The sequence below is a fragment of the Adiantum capillus-veneris genome, chromosome 10, assembly GCF_014529385.1.
Source record: "Adiantum capillus-veneris isolate H3 chromosome 10, ASM1452938v2, whole genome shotgun sequence".
Taxonomy (NCBI): Eukaryota; Viridiplantae; Streptophyta; class Polypodiopsida; order Polypodiales; family Pteridaceae; genus Adiantum; species Adiantum capillus-veneris.
Genome location: NC_140940.1, coordinates 67,161,042 through 67,176,092, shown reverse-complemented (window position 1 = coordinate 67,176,092; position 15,051 = coordinate 67,161,042). Strand labels below are relative to the sequence as shown.

The following is a 15,051-nucleotide window of genomic DNA, read 5'->3' as shown; positions in this document are numbered from 1 at the left end:
AGAATTGTGGCATTGAACATAACATAAGTGCATGATTACTGGTTTAATTAGGTGGTGTTTTAAGTTGATTACGTGAAAGGTTAATAGTTGCATGTATGTTGTCTGCAGCATGATTAGAGGCATTCCTCCCCAAGGTACTAAGGGCCATCATATTAACCCATGCTCGTGCGAAAGGCTTCTTATTAGAGGATTCCTTATAATGGGGCTGGGCCATTCATGGGCGGACAAACAAAGGTTTGGATTCTGGAACTTGGACAGTCTTGGAGATGTGGTCGGTTTGGAAACAAAACGATAGATGCTATGACCAATTAAAAAATTATCAAATTCTTCTATAAAATTACGAATTATGAATTATAAAATTGCAAAGGAAATTTGTAGGTTGACTTGATGAGCTGTAAAGAGGAGTGATAAAAGTAGTAATGAACCACGAGGCGACATTTAAATTGTGGGGTTGGCTGTGACGTGGCGTCAAATTGTTGGATCAGGAGTTGATTCTATTGCGCGTCTTTGCTGCTGAGCTGGTAGATAGGCGAGAAATTCAAGAATACAATATTTTCCAAGTGGGCCCTCAGCCACATCGTAAGCTCCAAATATTTCAGACAGCTGCGAAATAAACTCAATTTTCTCGAAAATACAGCGTGGTTTTGCCTCCCCGCTAGTGGTTTGCCCAACCACGAAACCGCTGTCTACCTCTCATGCACGATGCCCCCGCATCCCCTCACCCTTAGTCTTCCTCGTCCCCTCCGTCTCCTCCATCTGCTGCAGGTTCAATGGCGACCACGCTCATGACGTACGCAATTTCATTGCTGTTTAGCTCGATACTCTATCCGAAGCTTAAAAGTTGAGCAAAATGTCTCTTTGTGTGTGTGTCATTCCCAGGCTCACGAGTAGTGTACAGCACTAGCATGTCCTCAGTGCGGTGGCCGACAGGAGGTGCGAATTGGCAGTCTCAAGCGCTTTCGCATTCCGACAAGAGGGAAATGAAAGGTAGAGGCGGGAGCAAATCGCACTCCTGGTGGTGGGATAGTCACAATACCCCCAAGAATTCCAAATGGCTGGAGGACAACCTCAACGGTAAAGCATTTCCTTGCAAACCTGCAGTTTTTCCTCCTGCTGCCCCCTCTTTCAGCTCAACTGCTGTGGTTTGAAGCTTTAACAGCTTCTTCTGCTTTTGAAGTTATGTAGTCGGCGACTCATTTTGTTAACCTCCTTGGGATTAGCTGTCTGCACAGATTCGTTAATTAATGAGCACCATTTTTATGCTGATCCAGAACTTGATTGCTGATTGTATGTTACTTGATGGTTTGATTGGTATTGAGGAATTAGCTTCTGATGATGGTTTGAAATACTTTATATTTTTTATATGTGCCGACAAATGCAGCAATGATTTTCTTATGTCTTTTGGGATTGCTATGTCCTGGCTACAACAGACATGGATGCAAAGGTGAAGGCAATGCTGAAGCTGATAGAGGAGGATGCAGATTCGTTCGCAAAGCGAGCGGAGATGTATTACAAGAAGAGGCCAGAATTGGTGAGCCTAGTAGAGGAATTCTACAGGGCTTACAGATCCTTGGCCGAAAGGTATGATCAGCTGACAGGCCACATCCGACAAATACCGCAAGAAATTCAAGCCCAATTCGGCTTTTCAGGTGATGCGCCACCAGGCTCTCCGAGCTCTGGAGGCAGCGTTAGGAAGAGAGCTGCAGGGTTTAGTGCATTTCTGGGACGAGCAAAAGACAAAGGTCGCAAAGGTGGCTCTGACTCTTCTTCTTCATCTAGCTCTGACTCGGATTCTGATTCAAAGCACAGCAAACCCAATCGCGCTGATGAGATGCTCGGCCTTCAACAAGATAATGAACAGCTTAGAAGGGATCTTGACAGAGGAGTTGCCCACCATCAAGCCATGGAGTCCCGCCTTGCTGATCTTCAAGAAGAGTTGAAGTCACTTCAGCAGGAGAATGTACAGCTTCATCGAAATGCAGCCTCTGCTCACTCTGAGATTGCTGCTCTTGAAGCTGAAATTGAGAGACTGAAAAAAGAGAATCGTACTCTGGGAGAAGAAGCTTCTTCTGCTCTGCGTACTGCGGAGAGATTGCAGCAAGAACTGGAGATCGCTCAAGGGGAGCAGCACCGAATTTCAATCAAATTAAAAGAAAGTGCGGTTACCATTCAGGATCTCGAGGCCAAGATCAAAGAGCTGGAGTTGAGAATTCTGCAGGTGAACGAAGAATTACTCTCTTCCACTGGGCTTTGTGAGCGCCAAAAACATGAGCTTGATGCCTTGAGCGAGGAGAGAGACACACTTCAACAAGGGGTGTCCATTCAAGCCAGTAAGATATTAGAGCTTGAGGAGGAGATCACTCGCCTTAGAGGAGTCCTTCTCTCAGCTGAGGGTGAGAGAGACCGAACTTTTGAACTCCATGAGACTCTAGAGAAGGAACTTGCCAATGTCCACATAGAGTTCTCTTCCTTGAAGGTGGAAAGAGGGCAGCTTTCAGAGGAGCTACTTCTGAAAGTTGAGCATATGCAATCGATAGAGCAGCAGCTCATTGAGGTGCAAGAAGCAATGGAAGGATTGAAAAGGGAAAAAGCGGAAGTTGCTGGGTTACTGAATAAGACAGAAAGCAGTCTTAAAGAGTTGCAGAATGAGTTTCATGGTATGCAAGGAAGGCTTAATAAGGAAATCTCTGTGCACATTAATGAAAAGCTTGTTCTCCAACAGGAGGTTGAGGAACTTCGAGCTGCATTAGAAGTCTTGCATGGTGAGAGGAGCCGTGGGGTTGAACTCCAAGATTTGTTCGCAAAACAGGTAGCGGATCTTGAGCTGCAGCTCAAGCAGTCCCAAGAGGCCCATGTATCATGTGAAAGTGAGAGAATAGACCTTGTGAACAAGGCAGAAACTAGCCTTTTAGCCTTGCGGTCTGAGTTTGACTCGGTGCAAGAGAGACTACATGGGGAGATTTCTGTTCAATCTCAAGAAAGGCAGGGTCTTGCTGATCAGGTGGAGGAGCTCAATTCTGTCCTGGAAGATTTACGAGGTGAACAAAGCCGAGCGGCTGAACTCCAAGATACCTTGGACAAACGTGTAATGGATCTGGATCTGCAGCTCAAGCAGAGTAATGAAGCACTTGGGTTGAGAGAGAGAGAAAAGGGGGAAGTGACCGGTCTTCTGAGTAAGGTGGAGAACGAGTTGTTGAATTTGCGGGTGGAGTTTACTTCCGTACAAGAAAGTTTGAATGGTGAGATTTCCGCACAGGCTCAGGAGAAGCAGATGCTGCAAACGCGAATTGAGGAGCTTGAAGCTGCATTGGAAGCTTTGCAAGGTGAAAGGGGTAGAAGTCTGGAACTCCAAGATGTTTTAGAAAAGAGGTTGATGGATTATGAGCAGCAGCTTCAGCAAGTTCAAGCAGCACTGGATCTAGCAGAACGGGAGAAGGCTGAAGTAGGTGAGCTGTTGAGCAAGTCCGAGCTCAGCTTGTCAGAGCTACAGGAGAAGTCCAACTCTATGCAAGTGAGACTAACTGATGAGCTTTCAGCACTGTCTGAGGAGAAACAGTTTTTGACTGCCCAATTAGAGGAACTTCAAGCAACATTGGCTGCATTACATAGTGAGAAGAGCCGTGGAGTTGAACTCCAAGATGTTTTTGAGAAGCGAATGATAGAGCTTCAGCAAGAGCTTTCACAAGCAAAGCAAGAAGCTAGCAGTTTGTCAGAGGATTTAGCAGAGAAAGTGGCAGTAGTTTGCCAACTTGAGGAAACTCTCAAAACCCGGGATGAGATTGTGAGCAGGCTCGAATTGGATCTTCTAGCGAACCAAGAGGAAGGAGAAGCACTTCGGACTCAGGTGGAAGATTGTTCCAAGGAGATTCAAAGACTTGAGGATGACGTGTTAAGGCTCCGAGTTTTGTTAGGGGAGTCGGAGGATTTAGCCAGGAGCTTTGAGAAAAAGGCCAACGATTATGAGCAAGACCTTGAGCTGGGAAGAACTGAGGTCACTAGATTAAGAGATGAACTTGAAGATAAAGTTGCAGGTATTGGTAGGCTTGAGGCTGAGGTTCAGGACAGAGACATTCAATTAGCAGCTCTTCGAGAGGCCCATTCTGGACTTGAGGTGGAGTTTGCAGGGTCACTTCAGCATGCTCAGCAGTTGGAGCTGGATGTCAAGACCATTGAAGAAACGGCAGCTTTAAGGATGGAAGAGCTTGCTAAGGTTAAAGTAGACCTGGATTTGGAATCAAACAGAGCACAGAGGGCAGAAGAGAAATGCTTGCTTCAAGAGCAGTTGATCTTTGGTTTGCAAGAGGAGAAGGCCAGACTTCTTGATCAGATTGTGGAATTGGAAATGAGAATCAAAGCTATGCAGGAAGAGCTTGAAGGGCTTTTGGCGAAGATTGAGGATTTGTGTGAAGTAAAAGAAGCTTGCGATCTGGAGATTCTAGCGCTCAAAGATGAGCTCTCCAAAGTCAAGCTGCTCAGTGAGGAGACATCTTCCCAATTCTCAGAGACAATCTGTTCTTTAAAAATCGAAATAAGCAAGCTTGAAATTCATTTGGCCAAGCGCACTCAGGAGTTACAATTATTTGAGAAAGAGCAGGCCGGATGGTACATTGAGAAAGCTGCATATATTGAAGAGATCAATCAAGCAACAAAAGAGAAAGAAGAACTACAGAACACTATTTTTATGTGGAGAAGGCGCATGGAGAATCTAGAAACGGAGCACACAACTCTGAAAACTACATCTAGGGAGGTGGAGACTTCTCTGCTTTTTCACCAATCTGAGCACGACAAAGTGCGGTATGAACTCTCTGAAAAGGCAGAAAGGATTCAGTGGCTTGAAGAGGAACTAAAGAGGTTAGATCTGGAGTTACAAGGTTCTCAAGAGGCAGCAGGTCAACTCTCAATGAAACTGCAAAGCGTTTCTCAAGAGTTGATGGACCGGCTTCTGGCTGAGGAAAAGAAGGTGCATTCGCTGCATGATGATGTTGGTCGCTTGCAGCAAGAGTTGCTGAGTGCAAAAGATGAGAAGGAATCACTGACTAATACTTGCGAGGAGCATGCTCATCTGTTTAAAGTCAAGGAAGAAAGCCTGGAGAGCCAGATATTGAAATTTAAGTGTGAGATTCAGGACCTGAATGAGCTGTGCAAGGAACTTACTAAGAAACTTGAGGAAATGAGCATTGACTACGAAGCACTGAGAACAGAAAAACAAGCTTTAGAGGAAACTTTACTTGCGACACAGCAGGAAAGAGACAGTGCTTCAACAAAATGTGACTCCCTCCAAGTTGAACTGGCTCAGGAGCATGAATGCAGGGCCACAGCAGAGGCAGCAGCATCAAAGCTCCAAGGTCAGATTGCTGAACTGCTGAGGGAGATAGCTCGCTTGCAGACAGAGCTCGAGGAGCTAAAGAATGACAATAAGACACTTCTTGCAAAGTTGGAAGCTGCACTAGAGCAGGAAAAAACTGATGCTATGGAGATTGACACATTGCTGACAGCTCTGCACGGTTCACATGAGGAGAATGGTAGCTCTGATATAGGGGAGCGATCTTGGCACTTCGAAGCAGAGCATTCTCCTGAAAGCAGCTCCAATGTAGGGGAGCGCTCTTGGCACTTCAAAAAGACGCATTCAGGCGAAGGAAAGCAGTCAACTTTAAGACATTTGAAAGAGAGTATGCTGAACTTACTCACAGACAGGACAAGGATCAGGCAAGAAGCTGCCGCTCATGCTGAGCATATCAAAACCCTCAATTTTCAGATTGAAAACACTGGGCAAATCTTAGAGGTCTCAAGAGGAGATTATCATACCTTGGTAGTCAAATATGAGACTACCATTTCCGAGTTGCAGTCTCTGCACCTCAGGATAGAACAGTTTGAACGTCAGGTTCAAATTTTGGAAGAGGAAAAGAGGAGTCTTCATGATCAATTGTTGTCATCTGTCAGAGACTCAGATCAACTATCCTCTGAGCTGCTAAGGGAGAAAAAAGAATTATATGAGAAACTTGTTGTTGAGGGTGATCATGTGCTTAAACTCCAGCAAGAACTTAAGCAGGTGAGAGAGGAGGCTGTTGAAAGCAGGAGATCGATTGACGATCTACAGAGGCAGATTGAGAAACTCAACCTCGACATTCGAGATATTACAAAAGCCAAGGATGACCAAGAGAAATCTCTTAGGGAAGAACTCCAGCTTAAGCTAGAGGAGAAGACTGCTTTGTCTCAGAGCTTAAATGAAGCCCTTGAGTCTCTGTCTCTTGAGAAGGCAGAAGTAACAAGATTACAAGAGGAGAAAACTGTCAGAGAACAGAGGCTGTCAAAGCTCGAGGAGGAAATAACCTTGCTGAAGGCTACCTTATCAGAGAAAGAGCAGGTGTTTACATCCTCGCTGAGTCTCAGCGAGCAGAAAGCTATGGACTTGCTGGTACAATTAGGCACATTGACTCAGGAAAAGGAGGATTTTTCTGTTCAATTACAAGCAAAGGTTGTGTTGTTGAATCACAGAGACGAAGAGATCCAGAGACTTCTAAAGCAGCTGGAAGAGTCCAAGCTAAAAGTAGAAGGCCTGAAGGAGCTCTCTGCTTCCATATCACAAAAGTATGATACCACTCTGTGTGATTTGGAAAATCTGCGATTGCAGCTCTCCAGCTTACAAGAAGAAAATGGTAGGCTTGGACTTGATGCCTTAGCAAGAACGGTCTCTGTTGCTGAATTGACAGAAACAGTTTCAAGTGCTGAGAAGCAGAATGCTGATTTAACTGCTGAGTTGAAGAAATTACAAGAAAATGAGCTAGTTCTCCAAGAACAAGTTGCTAACCTGCAACTTGAGAGTGAGCAACTCAAGCAAACTGTTAAATCACATGTCCAGAAGACACAGGTCCTCGATGAGGAGATTTTCAACCTACGTGAAATCCACACCAAGCTAAAAAGTGATCATGAGTGCATCTCTACTGAGAAACAGCGAAGTTTGGATGCCCATAGCTTGACTCTATCAAGCCTGGAGAAAATGGAGGAGGAGCTGCTTCTCCAGCAAAACAAAAATGAAACCCTTAAGACAGAATTAAGGTCTCAAAGCGAAAGGATACAAGAACTCGAGGCTACAATAGCGAACCTAGAGAAGGAGAAGCAGGCTTTTTCTGTGGAGATTGCTTCAACTGGTTTGCTTATGAACGATTTACAAAAGCGAGCTAATGACCTGCAAGAGGAAGTAAATCGCTTAAGACAAGAGCTGCTGTTTAGCAATGACCAGTTACAGGAGAAAAGTGAAAAGATTGGGGAATTGTCTTCTATGTGCAGTGCTCTCCAAGAGGAAAAGACAGCAATAAGCACGGAACTTGAAATGAAGATACAAGCCTTCGGTAGTCTTGAAGCCAGCTTTTGTTCTCTTAAGGATGAGCACCTCTCCTTGGTTGACAAGTATGAGGTTTTGACTGAAGAGGCCGCTTCAGGAGCGAATCTGATACTGAAACTGCAAGAAGAGATCTCTCAACTCCGTTCAGAGAAAGAGGCACAAGCTCAAGAATTACTTCACAGAAAAGCAGACATTCAAAGGTTAGAAGAGGATCTTGTCCTGGTGCAAGATTCAGAAAAGCAGTCGAGGAAGCTCTTGGATGTCAAGGTGCTAGAAATTATTCAGCTTGAAGAAGAGCTTGATAGGCTGAGATCTGCACGACTGCTATTTCATGACGAGCACAAGCAGAGCACTGAAAGGCTTGAGATTGAGTTGAAGAGATTGGACTTAGTCATAATCAGTTTGAGGGATGAAAAGGTTTCTCTGAGTGAGCAGCATGCTCTAGCCTTAGTCAGATGCAATGATTTAGAATCCACGTGCAAGAGTTTGCAAAAGCAGCTCGCTGACCAGCTTGCAGAGAGAAAAAGATTGGAGGCACAATTATCTCTTATTGATGAATTAAGGAAGGAGGCTCTTGACGATGAAGAAATGGTGAGAATTATGCAGGGAAGAGTTGCAAGCAAGCAGCATGAGATTGATCAAGTGCAGTCCATCAATGAAGACCTGAAGGAGATAATGAGGAAATTTGATAGTGAGGTTGAGAGTTTGAAGGAGAAAATCATTACTTTGCAGAAGGAAAACACTTCACTTAATGAGGAGGTGTCAGCAAAGGCCTCTCTTGTACAAGAACTCGACGAAAGGTTCACAAGCTTGAAGGAAAAGAAGGTGGTGTTTGAAGGGGGGCATGCTTTAGCTGTAGGCAATGTGAGCCTCGTTCAGGCAGAGGTTGATAAGCTGCTGGAGAAGATCTCAAAGCTTAATGAGCTGTCGATCTACACGGCAGAGAACTTGCGGAAAATGGAGGACAGGATTTGCAAGCTCCAAGTGAGCAACTTGAATTTAGGAGATGAAATTTCTGGATTTGCAAAGAAGGAGAAGTCTTATGTGATTGCTGTGAGGTTCATGAGGGCAGAGTTCTTTTGCTTGGCGCAACGCATCAAGGCGATGAAGGAGGAGAAGGTGGAGCTAGCAAGATTGGCAGAACTGGCCATGGAAGCAGAGAAGAAGAAGAATGGGGATGTTTTGTCTGGGCTTCAACAGGAGCTTGCTTTTCTGAGAGAGGAGAATAAGAGGCAGAGAACCATCATTTTCGACAGAGCCGAGGAGAAGAGGGAGGCCATAAGGCAGCTGTGTGCCACGCTCGACTATATGCAGACCAAGAACAGGCGGTTGGAGGGAGTGATCAATTCTGTGAGAGACAAAATCCAGAGGAGGATTGCAGCTTCAGGCACTAGGAGGAGCTGAGCTCTCCAGAGCACAAGAAGAATGGCAAGTGTTAATGGCTCCCCTTTCCTTTTCATTGTGTACATTCTGATGCTTTATTTGTATGAGTAGCCCTAGCTAATTGGCCCTAATAAAATTAGAAATCAATGTATAGGATGTACAAGCTATTGATTTGTTCTTTAATTTTTTAGACGTAAAATGGGGATGCTATGTAAGAGTTAAAAAAAGAAGGGCAAAAGTCTGTAGGAGCTCTCCATTTGACTAGAAAATTCAGAGTATTGGGCTGTTGAGGAGATTCCATGCATTTTGTGAAATGCTTCTTTTGGGGATGAACCTTTGCTTTTTGGAAAGGAGCTTCCTTTTTGGAGATGCCCTTACTGCTTTTGTTAGCCTTTTCTGATTGTGGGTACCAAGCAGGGCTCTCTTGGCCTCATGCCCCATTCACAGGCTGTGAGTGGTGGTGACCCACCTCTTAATTTTCACAAGAATAATGAACCACTGTAAGGTAATGGTCAGTTTCTTGCAAATTATGAAAGGGGTCTCCGGAAGTTGGGGTGTTGTGAAATCCTACCAAAATATGAGCCTATTCAAACAAATGTCTTTTTTCAAAGAAATATGAAGCCATCAGCACGGGGAAGGTAGTAGGGAGAACTTTATACATGTATGTGAACTTGCTCTACAAATGGGTTGCCTTTAACATCTCTCCATGAGGCATTCAACTTTCAAGTATGGCTAGGGGAATCTATGCCAAAATAGAGATTTAATGGAGCAATTGAGAGTTACAGAAATGATAAAACCAGTGTTCGGGAAAAATCAATTTTGCAATTATCCATATTTCCTTTTTCTGATTTTCCAAGTAAAATTTCAATCTTTTCTATTTCAAAAGAAAGAAAATTCTTTTGGAGCTCTCAGTAAACTCTTTTAAGTAAGACTGCTTCTGTTTGACAAAGATGAACATAAATAATATATAACATTTAATTTTCCTTACGAAATAGCAAGAGTTATTCACTTCTATCAAAGTTTCAAGTCTCACAATAAATAGGTGCAATGGGCAGATAATTTCAAAAAATGCAGGGAGAAATAATTAAAAGATTTTCAATAGAGGATATTATTGCCCTCCCCCTCCCCCCCCCCCCCCCCCCCCCCCCCCCCCCCCCCCCCCCCCCCCCCCCCCCCCTTTGTTTTTGTTAATGCTCATTAGAGCTTGTTTTGAGTTTAACCATGAGATTTTCCGGGTTGGCATCAGAGAGAACCTCAAAGATATTACCATACAAAAAAGGGGTTTTGGGAATATATGGATGGGCCTCTTTCAGTTGACCAACCGTCCATGCTTGGGATCTGAACTGCTTGCACGAGATGTTGAAAATTTCTCATTTCAAGAAAAGGAATGATTCAAAACAATGCTCAAAATGGGTTTTGTTGAGCTATGAAACCCATTGAGCTTTTATTACCTGCAAATAGAAGTGCTACATACCACAATTGTACCATCTTAATTGAGATCATGAATATTACATCAACCATCCACAAGTTTATTAAAAGATTAGGTTTTGCAAGGGTACAGATCGACAATAAATTCTCCTTGATCCTAGGTGCACACAATGCTTCGAAAGCAATGCCACTAGTAGTATTTCCATTAGGATCAACCTCAACACAAGTTACCATATCGCATGGTCTACAAGTTTGATATTTTGAGCATACAAGTCCCAAAGAGCTTGGAAAAATTCCTAAGTTTGTGGAAAATTCTTCTTAAGCATAAACATCATTCTCCTACTTGTAAAGGACTCTAGACACATCAAAGTTAGATTATCCACATCTAACTTTCTAGGGGAGGTAAGTGTGCCACCCTGATGCATATTTTGCTTCTTAAGAAAACATGCAACTATAACTTATGTACATGGCAACAAATTATCGGAGATCACTCTCACATGCCACATTGATTGTTCCCATATACCTAGAGGAGTAAAGAGTGGTTAATAGCTTGCATGTCATATTATGCATGTGACACGACATGACATCCACCCCGCCGAACTTGCACATACTTTGTCATGTGCCACAATATTTTTTTGTTAAGCATGAAAACTCACTGTCAGACACCACATCTTATTTTGCAAACAATGAGTTCCATCCACTTCTTGACTTTCCTGTGCATCAAATGAATTAGTATCCCCTCTTCTTTGGAACACCTTAATTCTTTTCTTGAAATAGGAAATTTCATTTTTGTCCCATCTAACTCACGCAAAGTGTAAACTGCATTGTCATGCACATGCTTAACAATATAAGGAAAAAACCAAGTCTTTGCATGCTTCCTTATCATAGAGTGTTGGCTATTAAAACAACTATCATACACAAACACCCAATCACGCTTCTTGATAGCTTTTGGTATGAGTCTGCAACTCTCATTAAACATGTCTTTATTCTTTAGCTTTGCTTTTTTCAATCACGCTTCTTTCTTATTGCTATATATACAAACACAAAGGTCTTCCTTGCTAATTTCATCCTCCCACCAACCTTGGCCTCCACTTGTTTTTTTAACTTACTTATTTCATCCTCCCAACCTTGGCCTCCATGTGTTTTTTTAACTTAATTATTTCCTCTCTCCTATCGATTCCCTCTCTTTCGCTCCCTCCCTCCCTCTTGTGTAATCCTCTCTCTCTCTCTCTCTCTCTCTCCCTCTCTCTCTCTCTCTCTCTCTCTCTCTCTCTCCCCCCCCCCCCCCCCCCCCATTTTGCATGATTCACATACGGCCAGGAGACTATGGAGTACACAGATGCTTACACTTCCCTTGGAGTGGTTTTTAGTGGACCTCCATTCTCACTCAGAAGAGCAGCAAAGACCAGACTGACTAGAGCCCTCGCAATATTGGGTAGATTGGAGAAGATGTGTTCGCAGGTTCAGTGTCAGGAGCCCCGGACGAAGCTCTGGCTCTTTGACACTTTGGTGGCTTTAGCATTGCTCTGTGGAGCTGAGATATGGAGACCTTCATTGGATCACCACGGGAGGCCGGGTCGCACAGATGGATGGGGGAACATGGAGAAACCTCTCGTCTCTATGATCTTGCGGCTCATTAGAGACAAGGCATCAATACCATGGGCCATTATCCGAGCAGAGCCAACGCCCCCCCCCCCCCCCCCCCCCCCCCCCCCCACTAGTGGTGGAGGCGCTCACCAGACCAGTCTCCTTCATAAACCGAATCTCCTTCATAAACCGCACATGGGAACTTCCTAGAGACAGATATGCTCGCATTGCTCTTGAGTCCTCTCGACAATTAGCCATGCAAGGAGATACAACATGCTGGTATGGAGAGATGGCATCATGGTTTCAGGCGCATGGGGTCAGCATAGACAGGCTGCCACCATTCCAGTACTCATTGGATGCACCATCTCTCACTCTTACACAATCAGAGATCACCAAGCTCATCCGCCAAGACCTGACCGAGCTAGACACCCCAGCACAGGAATTGGGCATGAAGATGGCTTTCTACAGAGACCACCTTCTCCAGCTTACGGAGGATGGTTTTGTGATGAGACCCAGATACATGGACACCCACTTGTCTCATGGGATACGATGTGCTATTGGCCAGTTACGCACATCTTCTCACCAGCTGCGGATTGAGACTGGGAGATACAGCGGAGTACCAGCAGAGGCCAGGACATGCCCCTTGTGTGACATGGAGCCTGAGACAGAGTTGCATTATACATGCCGCTGCCCCGTCTACTACGAGATACGAGGCCGCTTCCATTGCTTGTTCAGAGAGGGTTTTGGACCACTCTCAAGAGTCATGGGATACGAGGATCAGAGATGCCTGGGTTTGTTCTTGCTCAAGCTGCGCAGACACAGAGATAGCCTGATGAGTGGCGAGGCTAGCCAGTCTCAAAGACGGATCATAGACTTCTTCAGAGCAGACACGAGATAGTTGCAAGAGCCACTCCCACAGCAGAGCTCCCCCTCGTCGCACACCAGAGGCACATTGATCGACCGAGCGACTGAACTGGGGAAATCCAGGCGCCCACAACTGCGGAGGACTACACAGTATCGACGGAGGCTACGTCAGAAGATTCGGAGCACTCTAGCCAGGCATGCACGACGCCCGATCAGACTACTAACCATGGAGGAGATTGATGGGATCGGCCAACGACCGATGCTAGATCTCCTGTGATTCAGCTATCCCAGCAAGCCGCCCATTTTTGCTTAGTTCACATCGACTAGTCTAAGATCCCATAGTATATATCTTTGTTTTGTACTGTTGTATTTTGTTACTCTGACTTTGTATCAGATCCACCACCTTGTAACTTTCTGGTCTCATAGGTCACTATGGCCTTTTGAAGACGTTAATATAACATTTCATTTCATTTCATTTCTCTCTCTCTCTCTCTCTCTCTCTCTCTCTCTCTCTCTCTCCACCATTATCTTACTTAGTTGCATCCCTCTCCTACACCCTTCCTCATTGTTTCTCCCTCCATCCCTTTCTCTAGAAAGACCCTACTCCCATTATGTCTCCCTCCCTCTCAAAGTCTACTTGGAAGCATCTCAACGTCTCAAAATCTACTTGGAAAGAGTTTGAGAAAGTCAAAAAGCAGTTTCCTAGAAACTTTCTCTAAGTTAAGACACAAATTGCATATTTGCTCCTACTTCTTGAGTCTAGATCTCTTCCAATTGAGATATGGGCATGGAAAGGGTTGTGGAATACATGATAAAGATACATGAAAACAACACATCGACTTCCTACAATTGCATGGGAAGTAAGAAAAAAAGTTCATGGATGCATTACACTTGCTACATGACGCCTCAGTAGACTCACAAGTGAATGAAGCTTTTCTACAACGCCAATGTATTGCGGCTTGGGAGGAATCTTGTGGGTCACGCTTCATACATGACACCACCCAAGCCTACCCTTTTTCAGCGATATGCACTATTGCAGGCATTCGGCTTAGCTCCCACTCCCTTCTATGCAAGACAAAGCATTGAGGCAATGGAGAAGAGTCAAATCGATTGTGTATGTCATAATAACTAATATCTAATTCTCCTAAATGATTTTCTCATGTTAAACTGATCATTTAATATGGGGAAGTGCTAGGGGAAAAAAGCTAGAATATTGGTTAAGCTGGCAGACCAGCCACAGTAGGGATCCAAAGGAGGGAAAATAGGGATCCAAAGGGGGGCCATCTGCAAAAGAGCAATGTGCAACAATGGGATTTAAAGACCCTAAGGTTCAGCCCATTAAGACTTCCAAAATGCTAAGGTTCCAACATTCAAAGGTTGTGTTCAATGGTCAAGCTTAGTAAAATTGGATGCTTTGTGAGTGCGCCCAAAAATTCTTCAAGACTCCTACATAGGAGGGGGCGAGCCCTGTAAGTAGGGGATGAGAGAGAAACACACACACACACACACACACACACACACACACACACACACTCACCGGCTCCCTTTACACAAAGGGAATAGGGGACACGTGTCAGCTCCCTAGGCCAATTGCCCACAAGGTGCACTCCAATCCTATTGGATGGCCATAGAGGTGGACCAATGAGAATTAGGCTACAGTAACTCTAGTTTAATTCATTAAAAAACACTTAATAAAAGAATCAATAAGAATAAAGCTCTCTAGAAGACTATTGGACAGTCTACCAAGGGTCCAATGAGCATTCAACAGCTCAATGGCTTGCTTGCTTCCTATTGGCCAGAAGACAAAGGGGTCCAATGAGAGTTTAGTTGCATTATTTAATTACCTAAAGCTCTAACAAAAGGGAAAAGAGGGACATATGTCACAAGGCTATTACTTATGCTTCTCAATTTTCATTGGCTAAGCTTGGAGAGGTCCAATGAGGTGCCATCATGAGGATTTAGCAATAGGGGTTGACCAAGAGAGAAAGGGGGCTGATTTTTCAAAGGCATTATTCCACACACACTCACCGCTAGCTCATTTGTGAAGCAAGAAGACTCTCTCTCTCTCTCTCCTTCTCAAGCTTTAATGGAAAGCTCATCATCTACTCCAAGCTTGTGAGAAGGGAGGCCTACACTAAAAACTCTTGGCTTTGTGATGCAAATCCAACCAAGACCCAAGCTTCAATGCATGCTCATCCCCTCTACCATACTAATTACTAAGCTATGCTAATCTTTTATGAGTGATTATGTGAGGAGATATACTTATTTCTCATAAGACTACTCCTTCTTCCTCTCAATCTACTCTCATACCCCGCTAGCTCTCACCATCTTCGAAGGTGTGTGAGGTCTTGGGTCTGAGACCATGAGGGAATTGATGTTGTGATTTATAAGTGTTTTCTTAGTGCTTGCAACTTCCATCTTCATTGCACTAGCTAGTTATTGAAGGA

The 15,051-nt window shown here is 44.3% G+C and overlaps 1 protein-coding gene across 1 annotated transcript; it reads left to right on the top strand.

Annotated features, from left to right (window-relative positions):
* Positions 1–460: 460 nt before the first annotated feature.
* LOC147448983 (uncharacterized) lies at positions 461–9,109 on the top strand. The gene is made up of 3 exons (XM_086521373.1): positions 461–790; positions 880–1,074; positions 1,431–9,109. Exons 2-3 carry the CDS (start codon positions 906–908, stop codon positions 8,744–8,746), a joined length of 7,485 nt encoding a protein of 2,494 aa, XP_086377499.1. The 5' UTR covers positions 461–790; positions 880–905; the 3' UTR covers positions 8,747–9,109.
* The last annotated feature ends 5,942 nt before the right edge of the window (positions 9,110–15,051 follow it).